The sequence below is a fragment of the Phragmites australis genome, chromosome 19, assembly GCF_958298935.1.
Source record: "Phragmites australis chromosome 19, lpPhrAust1.1, whole genome shotgun sequence".
Lineage (NCBI taxonomy): Eukaryota > Viridiplantae > Streptophyta > Magnoliopsida > Poales > Poaceae > Phragmites > Phragmites australis.
In genome coordinates, this window is record NC_084939.1 from 7,703,986 (window position 1) to 7,724,928 (window position 20,943).

Consider the following 20,943-nt stretch of genomic DNA (forward strand, 5'->3'; position numbering starts at 1 on the left):
ATCTAAGCATCAAGAACTAGAAAACCTTAACCTCAAACTATGAAAACAAGTATTCATGACAGAAAGCTTTGCAAACGCTCACATATGAAACTAAGACTTAGTTAGATCAAGTGACTGAAACAAAATTGATAATTTAGGTATATTTCTTTGTGATTCATGTTATCCTCAAGTTGACTTTAGCAACCATGGGTTTTCTTCATTGGCAAACTACATGAAGCATCAAGACAGTTGTATTGGATCATATTTTAGTACAAGAAACTTGATTGCTCAAAAGAATTCAAATTGCACAAATTATCAAGTTTTCACTTAGATCAAGTCAAGTAGTGTCTTTGGAACACAAGGAACACATGTTCCCCCAAGGTTCTACCTTGAGCTAAATATTTGACAAAGACAGAAAACAGTGCAATGCTCCCCAATCCACTATCTTGAACCAAGAAACCTAGAGCAAGATATTTATTGAACTAGCCTTAACACAAGCATTGACTAAGCCAAAGCAATTATGAATATGGTGATAAAAAATGTAGCATTTCATAGTCTACATGATTCATAAAATGACCAAGTTTCATCTTTAGGAATGCTAGCTTGCTTGCAATGATTCATGTCAAAGCATCAAGAGGAGCCTAAGTTTAAAAGATTGCTCTGCATAAGTACTCAACTTAGTCCAAATTCAAGTCTAGCAACTGAAAGTGCTAAAAACATAAAACTCAAAGCTCAACTACTATGATTATCTTACAAGATGAGATACAATGCAAATACAATAAAAGTAAAATAGAGTATATACAGCTGCAACTCCCCCTCACACATTGTCATAGAGATGGCAAACTCCAAGCTCTTCCCTCAAATAGGCAAATTATGTTGCATCTAGAGGCTTGGGAAAGATGTCGGCAAGATGGTGTTGGATATCTATGTATCTCAAGTTAATATCTCCCTTCTCATTGTGGTTTCGTAAGAAGTGGAACCTCACATCTATGTGCTTGGTTCTAGAGTGTCAGACTGTGTTATTGGCTAAGCCGATGGCACTGGTGTTGTCACACAAAAGTGGCAGACTCTTGAAGTCTACCCAAAATCCCTCAAGGTAGCAACCATCCATAAAATCTGAGAACAACAGCTCTTGTAGCCAAGTTTGCAGAAACTATAAGCAGGGAATTTGAGATGTTGATGATGGGCGAGCTCAACTTCTTCTTGGACTGCAAATCAAGCAATGCAAGCAAGGTACGTTCGTCCACCAGACGAAGTACACCAAGGATTTGCTGAAGAAGTTTGACATGAGCGACACGAAGCCCTTGATGACACCGATAGCTACCTCAGCAGTGCTTGATCCAAATGAAGATGGGGAGGAGGTGGACCAGCGAGAGTACGGGAGCATGATTGGCTCCTTCCTGTACTTGACAGCAACAAGACCAAATATCCACTTCGTCATTTGTTTGTGTACTCGTTTCCAAGCTTCACCAAGGACGTCTCACCGCCAAGAGGTGAAAAGCATACTCAAGTACCTCAAGCACACCCTCGAGTATGGTCTTTGGTTTTCCTCCTCTTCTTCTCTCTCTCTTCGAGGTTTTTCCGATGCGGATTTTGCTGGTTGTCGAATTGACAGGAAGAGTACCTCGGGTACCTGTTATTTCTTGGATACTTCTCTTGTGTGTTGGTCTTCTCTCAAATAGTCTAGTGTTGCACAGTCTACTGCTGAAGCTGAATATGTAGCTGCTGCTAACTGTTGCTCACAGATTTTGTGGATAGTTGCTACTTTGAGAGATTTTGGGTTGGATTTCAAGAATGTACCACTTCTTTGTGACAACACTAGCGCCATAAGCCTTGCCAACAACCCAATCCAGCAATCCAGAACCAAACACATAAATGTGAGATTCCACTTCTTGAGAGATCACAATGAGAAGAGAGATATTGAGCTGAAATATATTGATACCCAACACCAGCTAGTCAACATATTTACCAAGCCCCTTGATGCCACAAGATTTGCCTATTTGATAGGAGAGCTTGGAGTGTGCTATCCCTATGGCATTGAGCAAGGGAGAGTTGCTCTTGTAAATACTCTATCTTACTTCTGTTGCATTTGCATTGCATAGTATCATGTAAGATAATCATGTTAGCAAGCTTCACTTATATGTTCTTGGTACTTATTTGTGCTTTAGAGAATGAATGCGTAACAATTTGTGCAAGCGTAGACTCCTTGTTGAGACATGGAATGAAATCTTTTGGGAAAGATTGATTTTCTTGAGCATGAACTTGAAATATTAATATTAATCACTTGTCACCCTTGAGTAGATGCTTTAATGCGTTCAGTGCTTATATTAGGGCTAGTTCTGTGAAAAGCTTGTGCTAGGCTATTTTGTTCTTTTCAGCGGATTGGGGGTCTTTGACCTTTGTCTATGTAAATGTTTAGCCCATGATTAACCCTTGGGAGAGCATGTGCTCTTTTGTGTCATAAAGACACAACTTGTTTTGGCTTTATGAAAAAGTTTCATATCTTGAATTATTTGATGAGAAAATTAAATGAATGATCAAGTTATAAGCTAAACATGAATCCAATACGGTGGCTTAATACTTTGGTTTTGCCAAAGAAGTAAACTCATGGTTGCTTATATTCACTTGAGGATAGTAAAATGATCACAATGCTAAAACTTAAGATGCTCTCTAATTATACTCTTTAACTATGCTAAGAATGCTTTTATTCATCTTGTCAACCTAACGCTTGGATTGATATGTGGGTGTTTGCATAGCCCGTCGGGGAGAACATGGTTGCCTAGTTTGAACTTGACATAGCATTAGCATCTCTAATCTTTGCACTGGTCATGAAACAGTGGGTGCTCTTGTGGTGACATCTTTTGGATAATCGAACAACAATGATCAAAAACTTGCTAACTCTTAGTGCTTGTGCCATGAAATCATTTTGAATTTGTGTACGCTTTTGAGTTATATTGTTCACCCTTTGTAGTGCTTTGACATCTATAGTTCTTGCAAATACTTTGTGATCTATATGTGAAGCTTTGTAGGTTTACATCTCATTTGCATCTTCTTGTTTTCCATCTTGTTTAGTCCTTGATGTTTGCATCGCCAAAGGGGGAGAAAAGATGCATGAATCCACAAAGACAAATCTTGCATACTGAATGATGGAAAAAATCGATAATGAAAAATGTGCATTCATCAAGTGGTAGCTAGAGCTTTTGCATCTGTGCTTTTGGAGTTTATGGCTTGCCTTTCTTATTGGTGCAAAATGGACATGTACTCACTAGATGCTCCGGTGTTCAGAGGATGAATACACCAGAACATCCGGTGTTCACATTTTGGGTCACATCTATTCTTCTCAATTGGGATTTGATTTGGACTAACATGCGATGATATTACTTGCCTATAGAGATACATGTTTTCTTGTGTACTGATGTGCAAGTGTTGGATGCAACTTAACGGTCGACGGCGGGGCCAAGTGGGGTGCTTGGTGCTGGACGATCAAGGAAGTCGGGCGGAGTCAAGGGTGATCCTAGCTGCACATATGAAGATCAAGCAAGGCATGGGATGAAGGTTGATGAAGACAGCGTGTTGACAAAGTCAAGTGAAAGGGATGCTGGTGCAACTGACAAGGCGGCCCGAGGGATCGGGAGCAGGAGAGACTTGCCGGCGGTCAAGATCGCAAGACAGAGGACACGCGTCAACATCAGGATACTTGCTTGAGGGCAAGTCAAGCAGCGACAAGTCACACTTTGAGAAGCGTGCGAGGCGGTTTCGCGGTTTGGCCTCAAAACCATGGAAGGATGGAGTGCACGTCGCATCATGGCGAAGCTAGCATCGAGGCAAAGCTAAGTCATGAAGGTGTCACAGCCATTTGATGGACAGAACAAAATTCGAACCAAAATGCCCCTGTGGTAGGTGGGAGACCATTGTTAGCGAGGGGTAATTTGGGACAATGATACTTAAGGGTCAAGCAACCCCTCTAGGCCTATAAATAGAAGGGGTTGGCTGGTGGTAACCCTTGAGCCAGCCATTTGAGATCCAAGAGATAGGCTTTAGAGGAGAGGAGAAGATAGGTTTAGCCTTGTAATAGGTTAGAGCTTTTGGAGAGGAAATACTTCTTGTAATCCGCCTAAAATAAGGCTGACCTCTGAGATTAATGAAGTGCAAGTTTCTCCATTCGCTCGTGCTCACCTCCTTCTAGTCTCCTTCTTTTGGCTCTGTGTTTCCTTGCGAGTTTGTCTTTTGGCATGTGAATTTCGTTTCTCCTTTTGAGCTGAAATTTTCTGCACCATGCGAGGTTGATCCTCTTGTTGCTAGGGGCATAAAATGCACATACATTAGTACAAATTTTGGTATTGCATTCATTTGCATCTAAGTCATCAACTTTGAGAACTTCCTTGCCTGGTGCCCATCCTTTTAGTCTTCTTTGTAAAGTTTTTATCTTTTTGAGATCATGGATTGACTTTATATCGAACCTCATGTTCATAATTTATCCATAGGTTCACAAGGTTGCGGGTTTCTTTTGTTTTTCTCTCGTTTTGCTTCTGTTCTTATTCATTGAGGAGAGTTGGGTGATCAAGTAGGAGGAGGCCATCAAGTTTCGTAAGAAATTTTGTGAGGCGCCTATTCACTCCCCCTCTAGTCATCGTGTTCGGTCCTACACTGACATTCTTTACTTCATTGCTAGATCATCCGGTGTGTACTTCAACTTTTGTTGTTGAGCTTAAATGCTCCAGCGTGATATCTTCTTGAGCGCCAGATCATCTAACATGTACAAATCACTCAGCACCGGACCATCTGGCTTTTTCTGGACTCAAAGACAAACATGCCAACTCCATTTATCTCTGAAACTTTGGTTAGCCATGATCATAATTGCAACACATAGCATGCCCGTGCAATCCACAAATCAATAAACCAAAATACTAACATTGTCAATCACTCATCACAAATAAAACAAAGCACATTTTAACCTGGTTTCTCACAAGTTTGAGCTCCCGATGTGGAGTAACACCCTATGGCATGTTTAAATGATGTTGTATATGGATTTTCTCAAGTACAAACAATATGGCTAGACCTATTACAATAGAGTAGATTAGATCTAAAATAATCTAGGGTTGAAGTCACAGAGTATCTCCAAAAGCTAGGGTCTTGGTGCTTGTGTTGGGTTGTGTAGGCATTAATTTGTGAGTTGTTCTTCCCCAGTTGGGGGTCTCAATTTCCACCTTATATAGGGATCCTGACGCTACCCTGAGTTCATCATAGTCGATACGGAATCTTTCATCTTGTCAGCCAAGGAAAGGTAGCCGAATCCAGCTTAGATACTAGTCGTACTCAAGTTGGTTAACCCGATTGATACCTTCCTACTATAGTCTTTCATGATCTCTGAGTATACAGGGTCCCGCAGATTCGGATCCACAATATCCAAAGTTGTCCATTAAGTGTAACACCCTAAATCTCAATTTTTGCAATAATTTAAAATTTTGCTAGAATAAAATAGGAGTTGTATTTTATTCAATTTAGATGGAAACTTAATTTCTAAATTTAATTGGCCATAGGTTATAATTGTGCTTGTTGCATTCATGTTGTCGTAGTTGCAATAGATTTTTATGCATGGAAAAAGTTTGCAAAAATTCGCTAGATGTCGCTCGTTTCAAACCCCTTTTGAAAATTGTTTGAAATCAAAATAGAAAAGGCTTTTGAAAATGGAAAAGTGCTCTTGGGCCGATTTCTCGCTCCGGCCCACTCCTTCCCCCCCCCCCCCCCTTTCTCCTCCCGAGCGGCCCATATCTCTTCTCCGCGCTGGCCCGTTAAGGCCGAGCTAGCCTACGCGCTTGCTAAGCCGGCCCCTCCCTGCCTGTCTCGCCGCCTTGTGGGTCCGCTCGAGCCGAGCCGCTAGCCGAGCCACCCAGCCGACTGGCTCCCCTTCCCTAACCTCCCACCGCCGGTCCCGATCACCCCCAAATCACGCGCCGTTTCAGATCGCCGCCTCCCCGCGCCATCACTCTCCAATCAATGTGCATGGTCACGATCCCCTCCCTCCCCTCTCTTGATTTCGGCCGTTTCCCCCTTCTTTGCCCTCTCTTAAGTATGGAAACGATCGCATTATTGCCAATTAGGGCCGCCGGCCAATCCCTTCGAATCCGGCTGCCCCTATCCCTCTCTCTGGTATATAAGCGTCCCATCACCACCCTTGCAAGGTTCCCCACCCATGTCACCATTTTCCCCTTTGATTTTGCACACGGTTTTGCCCCGACGCCATCACCGCCTTTGTTGCCGGTAAGAGCTCCACCGCCGCCTTAATTCGGCCATGCCGAACCTTAATTGACTTCGGTTTTGGCCTCTTCGGTGTCACAATACCCTAAGGTGTCTATCCCCGTGATCGTCGTCGCCGTTTAAACGCCGGAGTGCCATCCTCTCCGTCACCGACCGCCTCCAGAGCCCCTCCACCACCGCCGAGCCACTGTGGGAACCCCCCCCCCCCCTTCCCCTCCTCTCTCTTTTGCGCCAAACGCCATCAAGAATTATGGCCGGATGCGCAGTTTTGCGCATCTCCGGCAAGCTCCCGCCGCCGTCAACCTCCGCTGCTACCTCGTCCCACGCCGCCGGCCGCCGCCATTTTTAATTCCAACCGCCTGATCCAATCCGACAGCTCAAATCAGACCGAGCATACCCCTTTGAGCCCCAGTCCACCGTGGACCGTGGACCGGCCATAAGGTCGTGGTCCACGGGTCCTGTGAACCTTTTCCATAGTTTTTCCTTTTGAGAAATAATTCAGAAAATTCTTTATTGCATCATAAATCAAATTTCCAGCATAAAATTAATTTGGGTTTTCTCTGAAAATCAACAAAAACTTGCAGTTTAGCCCCTGGAACTTCAAAAGCTTAATACTTTTTGCTCGTAGCTCCGATTTAGGCGATTTTCGCGCCCAGATGTTCATAGCGATGTGTAAAATATTTTTATAGGGTTTTTAATCCAGATTTATAACTGTTTGGTGTACTGTACTTAGAGTTTTTTTTGTGTGCTTTTTTTGGTTTGTCGAATTAGGAGCTGAGCAGTCCGGTAATCTCCAAGACCAAGTTTTCGAGGAATTTGAGCAACACTCCATCGAAGGCAAGTGTCCTTGAACATCTTGCTCCTAATTTTGGATTCATGTGTAATTTTTTTATCCTTTAATATGCATGCTTGTCTAAACATGAAATCTCATGTTAGGGTTTACTAGTTTTTGTATGAATATTCCTTGTCGCCATTGGAGTACCATGGGCTAAAATGGGTAGTCAAGCTAGTGCAGTCAAGGTTGGGAGAAATGTTAATATTGACTAATAAACTATGCAACAAAATTCGGGAATGGTAATTTGTGTAGCAACATGGTATAGGGATTCTAATAGGATAGTTGGTTTGAGGTGGGGCTTTATGGCAGGCTTGTGTTTGTTCCTGTGTGGGTCCTAAGGACCGGTTCTTGAAGCCTGTAACCAAGTGAATCCGCACAACCACGAGGCCTATATGGGTATGACCTGGCCAACTAATTAGTTACCCTTCGATTATGTGGGCACCATTGGACGAGTAGTGGCACAAGAGGGGGCTTCTATAGCGACTTAGTCGTCTGTTAGCGGTGAAACCTCAGTGGGTAACTACAAGTCAGCGGGAGCTTTGTAAAAGCCTTGTAGTGAGACCCCGACTCCACACCCCGGAAGTATGGAGCAACACAGGAATCAAGACTCGCGGGGAAAGCTGTGCAAACTCTGCAAAGTATCTATCTAGTCGATCAGCCGTGCTCACAGACAAGAGCGAGCTTAGACTTCTTCAGGATTAGTTGGGATCTGGGTTTGGTATGGTTGGTCGGGTAGCCGGGTAATGGAATTACCTGGTGAGTCTTGGTTGTTGGATGGAATCCGATGAGTCAATCCTTTTGATATAGCAGTGTCCTCATACTTAGTAAATAGGATGCCTGTTGTTGGAATCATAGGTTAAGGTTGCTTATTGCAGTTAACCTGTGTCTAACCTTTTCTTGACTTAAACCCCATATCATGTTTCTCCTCCACTTGCGGAGTACATTTTTGTACTCACACACGTTGTCCCCTTCCTTGCATTCTACCGTTGTTCAGAAACCATCTGCGAAACTGCAACCTTCGACTCTGACGACTTTGACCCGGAGCTGTTGTTCTAGGCTGGTGTGCCCCCGGTCGACGCCTGTGGAAGATGGAGGCCCCGTTGGCGCTGAATACCTCTTTTTAGTTCCGTTGTGTTTTCTTTTAGACCCTCGGGTCCTTTTGCAATAGTTAATTATCGTTGTAATAATGACAGTGTGATGATACATTAGTGATGTAAGCACATGTATGAAACTTGATCCTGGCATACATGTGTTGTGCCCGGTTTTGTCTGTTTAAAACTGGGTGTTACATTAAGTGTATGATATACCCTATCCGTATATGGTATATTTTTTATGCGTATATATCCTATAGTTAGATATTCGACATGTAATGTTATGGATTGTAAATGGGTCTACAAAATATAGTGCAAGGCGGATGGTACAATTGATAGGTATAAGGCTCGGTTGGTTGTGAAAGGTTTTAAGCAACGATATGGTATTGACTATGAGGATATTTCCAATCCTATTGTTATGGTTGCTACTATCAAACTAGTGTTTTCTAATGCAGTGTCCAAAGGATGGAGCCTTTGTTAGTTAGACATACAGAACGTGTTTTTTCGTAGTGTTCTAGAGGAGGATGTGTACATAAGGCAACCACCAGGTTGTGAAGATAAGGCCATGCCACATCATGTTTGTAAGTTGGATAAAGCCATATATGGATTAAAACAGATGCCTAGAGCATGGTTTTTAAGATTGAGTGCAAAATTGCAAGATCTGGTTTTCGTTCGTCCAAAGCTGATACTTCATTGTTCTTTTATAATAATGGCAATGTTACTATATTTTTATTGATATATGTTAATGTTGTAATTGTGGTGAACTCTTCACAATAAGTAAGAATGGCACTACTTCAAGATCTTCAAGCCGAGTTTGCTGGATTTAGGTGATCTGCACTATTTTTCTGGGAATTGAAGTAAACAAGGTACATGACAGTACTCAATTGACACAAGAAAAGTATTATGTGGATTTGCTAAAGCGTGTAGGCATGATGTACGCCTCTCTCTGTCATAAAGAAGCTTTCTGGTCATGAAGGAGAAGCTTTATAACCTGAGGATGCTACACAATATAGAAGTATTGCTGGAGCTTTGCAGTATATGAAGCTAACACGACCAGATATTGCATATCTAGTCAACAAGGTTTGTCAGTATCTTCATTTTCCTACCACTCAGCATTGGACAACAGTTAAGTGAATTCTACGGTATCTGAGATATACTTTGGGGTTAGGATTGAGGATAAATAAATCTTCTTCTATACTTGTTAGTGCTTTCTCTGATGCAGATTGAGTTGGATACTCAGATGATAGAATATCTACATGAGGTTTTGTTGTATTTCTTAGATCCAATCTTATATCATGGAATGCATGAAACCAAGCAACGGTGTCATGATCAAGTACTGAAGTTGAGTATAAAGCTTTGGTCAATGCAACTGTAGAAATTATGTGAGTTTAGACATTACTTGATGAGTTAGGTATTTAGTCTCCTCGAGATGCTTGTTTGTGGTGTGATAATATTGGTGCTACCTATCTTTCTGCTAATCCTGTGTTTCATACGATGATGTAATACATTGAAATGGATTATCACTTTGTTAGAGAAAGAGTTGCTCAAAAGTTATTGGATATTCAGTTTGTTTCAATAGGAGATCAAGTAGCATATGGTTTTACCAAACCTATATTAGCTTGAAGTCTAGAAGAATTCAAGCGCAATATTAACTTAGATAAGTTATGATTGAGGGGATGTTGGAGATAAAGATGTGTTTGTATTTGAAAGAGGTTCGGTTCATAGATAGAAGTAGAATTCGATCAAATCAATGTGTAATTGCATTTAACTGAGTAGGACTCTGGACCGAACCGAATACGTGCGTGTATCTTCTGCCTGTTTCGATGGCCTACATAAACATGCAGTCGCGACTCCTACGGGAGTAGAGTGCTTCCCTACGTAGCTATTCTCATAATTGATACATTGTTACTATGCTCTGCTCCAAAGAAAGAAAAAGCTCCATTTCACGATTAGCTCCATTGTACATGTCTACCAGCATCATCTTTTCTACTTGTAGGAAATTGTTGTCCGTGAATTTTATTTGCTCTGTTTCAGTGGCTGCATACGTTTCAGGTTATTCTTAAATAATTTTTTTGTACTTGTTGTATCTTCATTTCTGTACCGTGCCAACTACAGTCTCAGTAACTCATTTGACAGGAGTTGCTTGCAATGTATCATGGTAATTGGGCTCTGAATATCTTTATCTCTGAACAATTCTGGACCTCATCTAAAAAGTAACAGAAACGGAAGTTTTGCGCTAATCCATCACTGAATCTTCAGCTCTACATAAATCAGTTCAGGTTTTAGATAAGGTACGGAACTTCACATTTGGAAAACTAAATTTCTCCCTGCAAAACATGCTGCTTGTGCCGACTCTATTCCTATCTTAATTTCGTCCTGAAATGTTCTTTTTCAGTACGATTACTTCTTCCGTCAATCTGTCATGGTACGAGCCTTTTCGTTCCAACCTAGCATGATCCATGCCTGCAACTACGAACTGAATCATGGATTCATGGTGGCTTGTGGAACTGAAGGACAGACGATTTAAGAGTTCCTGACCGACCAGGGAAGTCTTTTGTGGTTTTGTTGGCTTCCAGATGTTACATTTTATCGACAACATGTATATCTGGTCTTATCTAACTAGTTAATCCTTGTAAATGTAGCTTCTAAAATTCTATTTTCCTGTTTGTGATTTGAAGAAAGATTGTGATACGCGCAGAAAACTTTAACGCCACTTACTTCCTAGCTGGAGATTCAGATAATTCGGATGAAATCTTTTGGGGTACTGCCAGCTGGAGTTGCAGATTCAGAGGAGAGTCCATCAAAAGTCGATTGAAGAGGATGTGACCCTGTTTGTGGCGAACTTTTTCGCATTCCTGTTTGAATGGAACTGCTTCCTGACTATTTGGCCATTTGCTGTTTGACCCTGTTTGAAGGAATTTAATAGGAACGTATGGAAAAATTCCTTGGAACTCCAGCAATTCAAATAGGCCCTAACTATTTGGCCATTTGCTTCATTTGTCGATTGTGTTGGATCTCGGCTACCTCATTGGCTGACGCTTGACAACATCATTAGCTGGTAGTCAAAACATACAAATTATAACATTTCGCGCCGAGCATATATTTATCATTTTCTTGTGCCAAATCTTGATATTGCCAACGTTTAAAGGTCAAAATTGACAAACAAAAAAAAGAAATTGACCAGTGTGGTAGGAGACACTATGACTTGCGCAAAATGCTGTGAGCGATCAACAAAGAGCGGCAACCGAAGCCTCACATCACCAAGACACCAACACTACAGCAAAAGCAGCAACCGTAGAAACCCACATGGCCATATCCCCGCCGTGCCGCCATGGAAAAAAAATCAGCCAAAAATCAGCGAAATCGGTGATTTTTGGTCCTACCGGTCATCTCTAGTATTTATGTTACCGAAATTATTCAAATTTAGCTAAAATTTGACCGAAATCGGACCGAAATTATTTTACCGGTGCCCTCGGATTTTTTAAAAAGAATCTGAAATTTTTCCCCATACGTGCCGCCACCCTGCCGGCGCACCAGACAGCGGCACGGACGGGACCTTCAGGCAGTGCTCCCCGTCCCCGGCGTCCGAGAAGAAGTAGTTGGCGCCCTCCGTGGTCAGCATCACGGCCAGGAACGCCTCCTCCGGCTTCGACCCGCTGCTGCCGCCTGCCACCCCGCCGCTGCAGAGCTTGTAGACAGTCGCGTTCGTCGTGTGCAACACCGTGTTGCCCGTGTCGGTCTTGAAGCCTGACCACATCGCTAAAGAGAGAAACAATTTTCAGTAGCTTAGACTAAGAGCTCATACTTTTCCCAGTCGATGGAGAGAACTCACTGAGGTAGTCGCCGAGGTAGAAGGTGCGGTTGGCGGCCCAAGCGGAATCGTTGGCGGCCCAGGCGTTCTTGCTTGGGCTCGCCGTTGCATTGGCCACGGGCGCGGCGCCCGGGCTCACCGTTGCATTGACAGCCGCCGTCGTAGTTGCCGTGGAGACGGATTACTCCGAACATCACTGCAGGATTGCCCATGGCTGGCATCTGGAAGAAAGTTGTTGATGCTATGCTGCTACTACTGGAAGGAGTACACCGTGAATCCCCAGCTGCTACTACTGTGAATCCCAACACGCTTGGGAGTGTTGATTGTTGAAGCCACCTGCCTAGGTACTGGGGATCTATCTATATTATGTATGGACGGTGACCAGATCAGATATGTGGCAATTAGCTAACTGATACTGTTACTAAATTGCCTAGGTTTGAGGTCCTACAAATCATTAGTAATGATGTTCAGTTTCAATCGTCACCTGATTTACTTGATGTGCATCGCAACTCTTTTTTCCCAGCAATGTTACTGTCACAACGGTATGGATTATGGAGAAAGGTTCAATGTTTCCTTTTTTAATTCAATTCTATTGCATTTATTAATCTCAATGTACATACAGAAATGGACATACGGTAGAAACGTCACAGGTATAAAGTGACAAAGGGTGGACCAAGCAGTTGTATTGTTGTGATCACATTTTTCTTTTGTAATGTTACATTTACAATGGCGTTGTTTATGGAGAAAAATTATTGTACGTTTCTGATCTTCAAGCAATAGATGTATGGCAACCAGGCAAAAAAATTATCACATACCGTTGCATTATCATCAATTACTAGTATCAAATTTATATACAGCAATGGATGGATATATGATGCCAATGGAAACATCACATGAATGGACATTTGCATCTGTTGAGATCTGACTAATACTAGACCTGTATACAGCAAATAGATATATGGTTCCAGTAGAAGCGTCATGTGTTCTGAACCAGTGACTGTACCGTCTCCCTGAACGGATGTGTCGATATGTGAGTTACCTGGCATCTAGGTATCTGAGGGTCTGCACGCCTTTGAGCAAAGTCATCTTTTGATCATCTGAATTCTTTACTATTTGAGTTTCTTCTTCAAGAAAGAGAACTATTCGAGTTTTGAACATTGGAACTTTGCTCTGAATTGAACCTTAAAAGGATGCTGTATAAGAAGGCTTGTGACCTTGTATGTATGGTTACCAAGGCCCAAGTGACAAACTTTTTTACTTCCAATAGACTTGCCCTTGCAATTTGGCTAATTAGCTTCAGGTCTTGAATACCATAGAACTACAATAAACAATAGTAATTATAGAGCAGTCCAGTCAAGTTCAGTCCCCGGATCCATCTTCACTCTTCAAATTACTTTGCATGGGTTTGAACGCTGCCAGAAGAACAGCAACCTTGTTTGCCAGGAACCCTGCAGTGCCAACAAAGAGCTCGGTCGGTGTCAGTTCAAAGCTGTAACCTCCAGCACCGTACTTCAGTGCAATAGCTCCCGCAACCAATACCAGTGATAATATCAACCATGGCCTTCTCACCCCGCTGAAAGCTTTCACAGAAGGCTGTACACTGCCAGCATCTGAGGGTGAAGTAATCACGGGCAACCCATCTACAGATCGCTGGAGCAGCAACAGGTAGAGGAACCCTCCAACGCCACCAATCAGGAACGAGTAGGCAGCATTGTCGTTTGAAGCTAAGGTGAAAACAGAGAAACCTGTTATCACAATAGCTACGTCATACAGCAGCAAAGATTGTTTGAGATCAGCGTACTCTCTCAAACCATCCTCTTTCAATTCCTTAATGCTTGAAGCTGAGCTTTCTGAGGATAACTGCCCTTCTTGAAGGTCGGAAAGGCTAACTCCTGAGAGGTCAGTGACAGCCACAGGCCTTGCTTCAGCTACTGAGGCGCCATCTTCTCCAAGAAATGGATTGATCTTCTCAAAAGTGTACTGTAAACCGTTGAACTTGAGCTCAGGTGTTCCATCAAGATCTTTAAGTGTATTCAATGGTCCATGGATTACTTTCAGGCTTAAACCATCTAACCTCCATGAACCTGACCTTCAAGGGTACAATTTAGAAAGAAAAGAGGGAAAACTCTCATCAGGTGAGTATATTACCATTGGATTATATGAATACTTTTTTTTTTTAGGGGGATATGTGAATACATTTGGAAAGAACGTGAGCTTGGTGTAGTGTACCTGATTCAAGACCAATCCACATTTCCTTAATTATTTGCAGTTTAGGACCTTTGAAGGTGACAACATCAACTGAACCACTTTGGAAGGGATTCGATTGCTCTGAGTTTGCTCCTTGTGGAGGTTGACCCGAATAGATTGCTGGTATTCTTTGCAACAAAGAGTTGCCATCAACATCAATTAAACAGATTAGGACTGCAGAATTTTTATCAAGCAAAGAGGAGCTCAATTCTCTGCTTGTGCTAAGCTCTAGCACATAGAATGCATCAGATTCATCTAATCTGACTGTGGTAAATATCTCATCAGGAATAGTGTTCGGATATGTCTTTAGTTCCTCTGTCGGAAGAAGGCGCAAAGGCTTTACAGAAGGCACAGAATCTGTAGCATTTAACAAAATGGTTACTATTGGTGTGGATAGGGTAGAAAATTTTGCATGGAATAGAGACCAGAGCAATTACCCACAAAAGTTCTCTGCTAGTAGGATCCCACAAAAGAGAATGATAAGAGAACACCATTGTTAAGCAATCACACTACACAGAATTAAGTTGTAGGAATACTAGCTGAAGATATAAAAGAGTGTTGTAGCTAAAATGGATGCAAAAGAAATTACAAGAGAAGTCCAGGTGCAAGCAAAGAGAATATAATAACAAATTTGAGTTAAGGACATTGACACAGCCAGCAGAGTAGCAGACAAGACAGTATGCTGTTTACAAAATATTCCGTCACACCTATGTAACCTACCTTGTAACGACGATCCTTTGGAAAAACAAATCATCTGGTGATGTCTGTTTCGTCTTTTGAGCTTCTTTCCATTTGGGGAGATATGGCAATACATTCTTGGACTGTCATTCAGCGGTAACCATCCTGCCAGAAAATTAGAAGGAACCCATGGAGCAGCATTCGCAGGACAGAGGATTGCCATTCTCTGTAACGAAAATAGCAACGAATTGAACATGTAAGATAGTTAGATGTGCTATGTATAACATATGGTTAACCATATAACATGGTTCAACAAAGATAAACTATGAACAAAACTGAGGGTACATAACCCTGATAATCGGTATAACTACTGTAACAAAGCACAATAAATTTAAGATTGATGATTGCTCAAAAAAATAGATTGATTCATAATCCATGACTAAATCTACGGGAACTGAACTATGCCTAACAACGAAATCAAATATATTAGCTTACATATACAACAAAACTGCGACACCAGCAAGGACAGGATATGCATCTAAGTAAAAAAAAAAAAAAAGTCATCCATGGACCAGTATTCTATCAGGGAACAGCAAGGAACTTGACGATGCCTGACAAAGAAATCAAAGATACCAGTCTTGTGAACACAACAGAACTGCGAGATCAGCATGGACAGGATATGCTCCGAAGTTACAAATGGCTATTCATATACTAGTACTCAAGGAAGAGCAAAATCAACAAGTATACAGTGCACAGTATAGTGGAAATGGTAGACAAGGCCCCAGAGAAAGGATGATTTTTTTTATTCTATAAAACTGAAATGGACAAGCATAAATTATATTTTTTTATTTTAAAAAGAAGAAACTCGCAACAAAATAACAGGGGCGAGCGTAGGCATGGGTGTTCCCAATCGAACCCCAAAAATTTCAGGAAACTAAACTAACTGCTACTCGAACCCACCGCAGGAAGAAAGATTCCGATTTGGTTATTCAGAGCAAAGAATAGATCCTTGAGACGAAACTAATTCCTGGAACGATTTGCCAAAACAAGGTATGGCTTCCGGCCTTACCAACAAGAGAGGGAATTGATCCAAGTTCGCGTGAATCTGCGCCCCGCGCCGGTCAAAGAGAGAGGAAGAGGACGAGGACGAGTAGGATACGAAACGAACTCCTTGGAGGTGGCGTGCGCTTCCCTTCGGTGGACGAGCAGGGTATTTTCGGTCTTTTAGGCTTGATATTTTTGTCGCCGGAGGGGAGGGGAGGTGTGTGCGAGGGATATTTTCGGTATTTTAGGCTTCGAGGAGAAAAGCGGGAAAGCACCGGGAGTGTGAGATCGTGTGCGTCTCGCTGACCGGTGGGCCCACGCCAGGGAAACCAAAGCCTTCTAAGGGCTATGGGGCTGAGCAGGGCAAGCCCTTGTAACTTACGGTGTGTTTAGTTAGAGAAATATTTTTAGGTGAGAGATGATTATTCAATTTTTTAAGGTGCAGGATAGAGGGTAAATTAGATGGGATGTTCATCTAGGTAGAATATTTTTTTAGATATCGGATGAACTCATCCGCTAGATAGAATATTTTTTCATCTAGATAGAATATATTTTTTTAGATATTGGATGAACTCATCCACTAAAAACTGATGAATAAAGTTATTCATATTCTGAATGAATTTTATTCCTGTTGATGTGATATATTCTAGATGTTAGAGTAAAAACATTTTTTGTTAGTATGTTTTAAATGATAATATCTCCTAAACCGTTTATATGATTTTACTATTATATTTATTGCAATTAAATCAACAAAATAAGATCTCGTATAATTATATTTTGATAAAAAATTAAATATATGGCACATCAGTCTTACAAAATTTTAGCTAACTCCATCCAAGCTCTATCCGTCTAACCAAATAAAAAAAATTAAATCATCTTATCCATGCTACCTGTTGAAAAGTCGATTTCCAAGCCTTCGGCCCTTTAGAGGGAGCCAAAGGTTTTTCTATGTGACGCGCTTATAGAAAATTGTACAATATCATTAATGTTCACTATCATTTCAGGTACAGTGATGGTCTATTTATAGTCCGTACGTAACCACTTTATATTACAATTTACATCATTACCCCTCTAACTGCTATATTCCTGACATATTCAGAGGTAATTCAGCATATTTCTAAATATATTGGCATTTTTACAATTTTGACCCCTCACTGTCCTTGGATTTCGACAAATGTCATCCCTTCTGTCTGGCCCCCGAAGGTCTACCGTAGATGGGATCTTCAGTGCACCTTCGACCAGCTTCGGCATGGCTTCGCGAATGGGCCTTCGATTGACCTCTGAAGGCCCTTCACAGGCTTCGCCTGTGTTGACAACTTCGGCGCTCCTTTCGGAGGACTTCCTTAGGGCAACGTGGGTAAGCCTTCGATCATGGTCCGAAGGCCTGGGGCTACCTTCGCCACTTATCTGAACGGCCCCTTCAGCTTTAAACATTATCCTAAAATAACATAACTGTAATTATTAGTAATCCGCGTCTACTAGAGGTCCTCAACTCACCATCCGAAGGGGCCTGTGAAGCCATTCTCCAACAGAAGCCCCTCATGGGTAAGTTTCTTCTTCGATGGGCCGAACCCATGAATTAAACAGTATGACCGAATGTCGTCCCCTTCAGCCCAACGAAGACCTCTCGCTACTCGTCTCACCTTTTAGCAGATGGCCCCCTCTAGAAGTTCTACTACTTTTAGTTTACCGAGTTGACGATTTTGTCTCCACGCAACGTTAAGGATTCACAAATGACAGTTACTGTTGGTTCATTCTTAACCGTCATTTAGACAACGGTTCAATTTTTAATGCGCTATTTTTTGACTGTCGTCAGCCTTCTATTTTACTGCTATATATAATCTACCCAATGATCAACTTTTTACTACGCACTCTCATTGGAATACTAACTCTCGTACGAAGCCCTTGCTCTCTTTCATAAGCCCTAAGAAAAGCAAATCTAGTCGTTCGAAGATGTTCTAGATCGGATGATCCAAGGTCGACGAAGAATTCCTAGTCAGATTAGTCAAGGAAGGCCTGATCAGCGATGTTTCGAAGGTCAGACTTTTGAAGGACCAAGAAACCCTGGCGCCTAAAGATGGCGAAGCCATCGTTTTTGTGGATTATTTTCGAACAGGGCTTCGCTTTCCCTGCAATGAGATGGTGCTAAAGGTGCTTAACATGTTCGAAGTCTACCTCCACCAGTTGATGCTATCCTTCAGTTAAAAAATCAATGTTTTGCTATCCTTCAGATATGTCGACTACGGTTGTGACAAAGGCGGCAAAGGCCACCACATGATCATTCACCACCAATTACTGGTGTAAACATGGTCGCGAACTAGCCCTCCAAGAAGCGGAAATTAATCGTCAACGAGTATGCTTCTTAACTATGCCTCGAGATTTGTCACTTGCCCACATATTTATGATTCTTTCGCTCTGCAGGCAAAGGCGAAGGGTGGTTCCTCTTCTACTAGAGCCTCTGCCCCACCAGGATCAAAAGCTACAGCTTCACAAAACTTTGGGGACACCACCAAGGCTGCAGAGGAGATAAAAACTTTGGGGACACCACCAAGGCTGCAGAGGAGATAGAGCAGGTGTGAGGAACGAGCGAAGTTCATTTTTGGACTTAGAACGTTTTGTTAACTATTGTAATATATACTCTTTTATTTATTATTACATGTTTTGATCTCTGCTTCCTGCGCAGGTCCTCCCACTACAATAGAAATGGTCATCAGTGCCGACTCAAAAGCGCTATCAGTGGCGGTTTTTGAACCAGTACTGATTACTCGGCACTGATAGTCATGGGCTATCAGTACCGGTTTTTGAGACGGCACTGATAATCATTATCAGTGCCGGCTGAAGAATAAAACCCGGTACTGATACAAAGAATATCAGTGCCGGTTCTTAGTAAAAGCCGGCACTGATATTATACATATATGTGCCGGTTTTTTATGTTGAGTCGGCACTGATAGACCATCCCCCCCCCCAAAAATGTAGCCATTGCAAATGTCACATAAAGCACATGCACATATAATAATCTCAACACATATGTATCACACATATACATAATTCATTCTCATCTCATCGCATTCATACATACGTAACCATGTTATTTCACATGTCATTGACTACAGATTATAACTAATAATAGTTTACAACAATAGTTCATAATTAATAGAAGTATACAAGAAAAGGGTAAGAAACGATGTCAATCAATTGTTCTTGTTGATCGAGGACCCTGAACTACGTTTTTTGCCTTTTGAAAATCAGGTAACGAACTCCACGGGCCTTTTGAAGGGCCGGATCCGTCAATACACCATTTGGGAACATGGTACCACCCCAACTCTGGAATGATTTGGTCATTGATGAACCTGCAGAGTTATTCCTGAATTGCGTTGATTCTCCGCGACGTGAGGATACCTGTTTCCAGCTGGAGGTCCTGCAAGTACCAGAATTGAAGAAATCAATCTATTTGAACACTAGTAGGAACTGAAAATTAAACATCAATATCTATACCACTTACCTCAGCTTTTTCTATTTGACTATAATTGCTTTCGGTCTATCCATGTATGAAATCACATACATAGTAGCCACATAAATTGTTACCCTGGATCTGAAGCCTACAAGGAAAGTCTGTTACGATTCTCCATTCCTTTCGGAATGGAAAGTGACGTCCTTTCCTCTTGACGTAGCGCGTGTACACCCTGTACAAGTGTGATTATTGACCGTAATTAGACTTAGATTCAATCAATTCCAAGTTTACTAGAGCGTTAATGAAATAATTAATTTACCGTTGTAGCAAGTCTATGACGGGTTGGTATTGGGTGGCTGGATTTATTTTCCCGTCAAGGACAACGATACAGCTGTAGTCAGTCTGGATGACAAAGAGGGCCCAGTGAAATCTATACATATGTCACCGTAGTTAATTAGTCGTAAGTCCTAACGTTGTGATGGTCAAAAAGGGTAGTACAAATATGGAGGAAAATACGTACCTAAAGTTGTAAGGTAGAAGTATGTATCGCTTTAATTGGTGCGTTTGAATAGCTTCAAGTGCATAATCCTCGGTTGCATGTGGATCGGTGGCGACCGTCGTCTGGTTTATCTTCATTGGGTCGAGGAATGCTACAAGAGTGATTCCCTTTTGACCTCATGTATGTATCTCCATTCTACATACACAAGAAATTAAGATATTCTGTCTAATGGCACAAGAATATATACTGTGAATTATACATGTAAGACACTTACAGAGTCCACAAACTCATGATTTGAATGCCGAGGGCATCTTGGTGGTACAATTGATACATTTCATCGAAATGAATCCAGTATTCGCCGTCCCCATTGAGGAAATCACAATGTCTGTATTTGTACGCGAACATACATCTACCAACCTTCGACTGTTCCAAGTACCAAGCATGGAATCTCCGTATTTGGGTTGTTAGCTCCGAGAGGTGCTCGACCATTGGTTCGCCAAGCTTAAATTTCCATACAATGTTTCCCATTTCAGCCTTGGACTCATCATAAAGCGCTTCTTTTGTCAATCCAGACGATAGTAGGAAGTCTCTTTCTAATTCTTCCTGTTGTTTTTTTACCTTATCGATCGATGTCTTCTTTAACTGCCTTTTACCCATGATGCACGTATAGTTAGATTTTTGCGGTGGAGGCCCAGGTCTTCTCATCAAAGAGTCAAGAAACTTGCCGACCACTACTGGATCCAAAGGAATCTTCTTTGGCTCCTTACGTTTGAAGTGTGCAGTGACTTCACCGTGCACTATTCTTTTGGTTTCCTCCTCAGTTCTTTCATAAGGCGGAGGAGATGCCGGCTTCTTAGATGCTGATTGCTGCTTCTTAGCTCCTTCTCGTTGCTGTGACGAAGTCGATTTCTGAGATGACATCAACTTCTGAGGTTCTGCAGGTGCTACTGGCTTCTGTAGTGGGAAAGGCCATGGCGACAAAGGGGTTGGAGATGTTCTTGGTTGCTGTGGAGGCGAAGGCAGAGGAGGTAGAGGTCCTCTGAGTGATTG

The 20,943-nt window shown here is 42.0% G+C and overlaps 2 protein-coding genes across 3 annotated transcripts; both read right to left on the reverse strand.

Moving 5' to 3' along the window:
• Positions 1–11,256: 11,256 nt before the first annotated feature.
• Positions 11,257–12,155, reverse strand: LOC133900166 (early nodulin-like protein 18; the record flags this gene model as incomplete). Its single annotated transcript, XM_062341297.1, has 2 exons — positions 11,257–11,910; positions 11,996–12,155. Coding segments are annotated over 2 exons (426 nt in total), but the record flags the coding sequence as incomplete, so codon positions are not given.
• A 617-nt stretch (positions 12,156–12,772) lies between these two features.
• Positions 12,773–16,128, reverse strand: LOC133900320 (uncharacterized). Of its 2 annotated transcripts, none has more exons than XM_062341405.1 (4): positions 15,969–16,128; positions 14,942–15,125; positions 14,204–14,578; positions 12,773–14,058 (listed from the first exon to the last, which is right to left on the reverse strand). In XM_062341405.1, the coding sequence occupies exons 2-4, from the start codon at positions 15,120–15,122 to the stop codon at positions 13,334–13,336; spliced, it is 1,281 nt and encodes a 426-aa protein (XP_062197389.1). In that variant the 5' UTR covers positions 15,123–15,125; positions 15,969–16,128; the 3' UTR covers positions 12,773–13,333. The 2 variants fall into 2 exon arrangements, with proteins under 2 accessions (XP_062197389.1, XP_062197390.1); XM_062341406.1 differs by having other exon boundaries at positions 15,860–16,056.
• Positions 16,129–20,943: the final 4,815 nt, after the last annotated feature.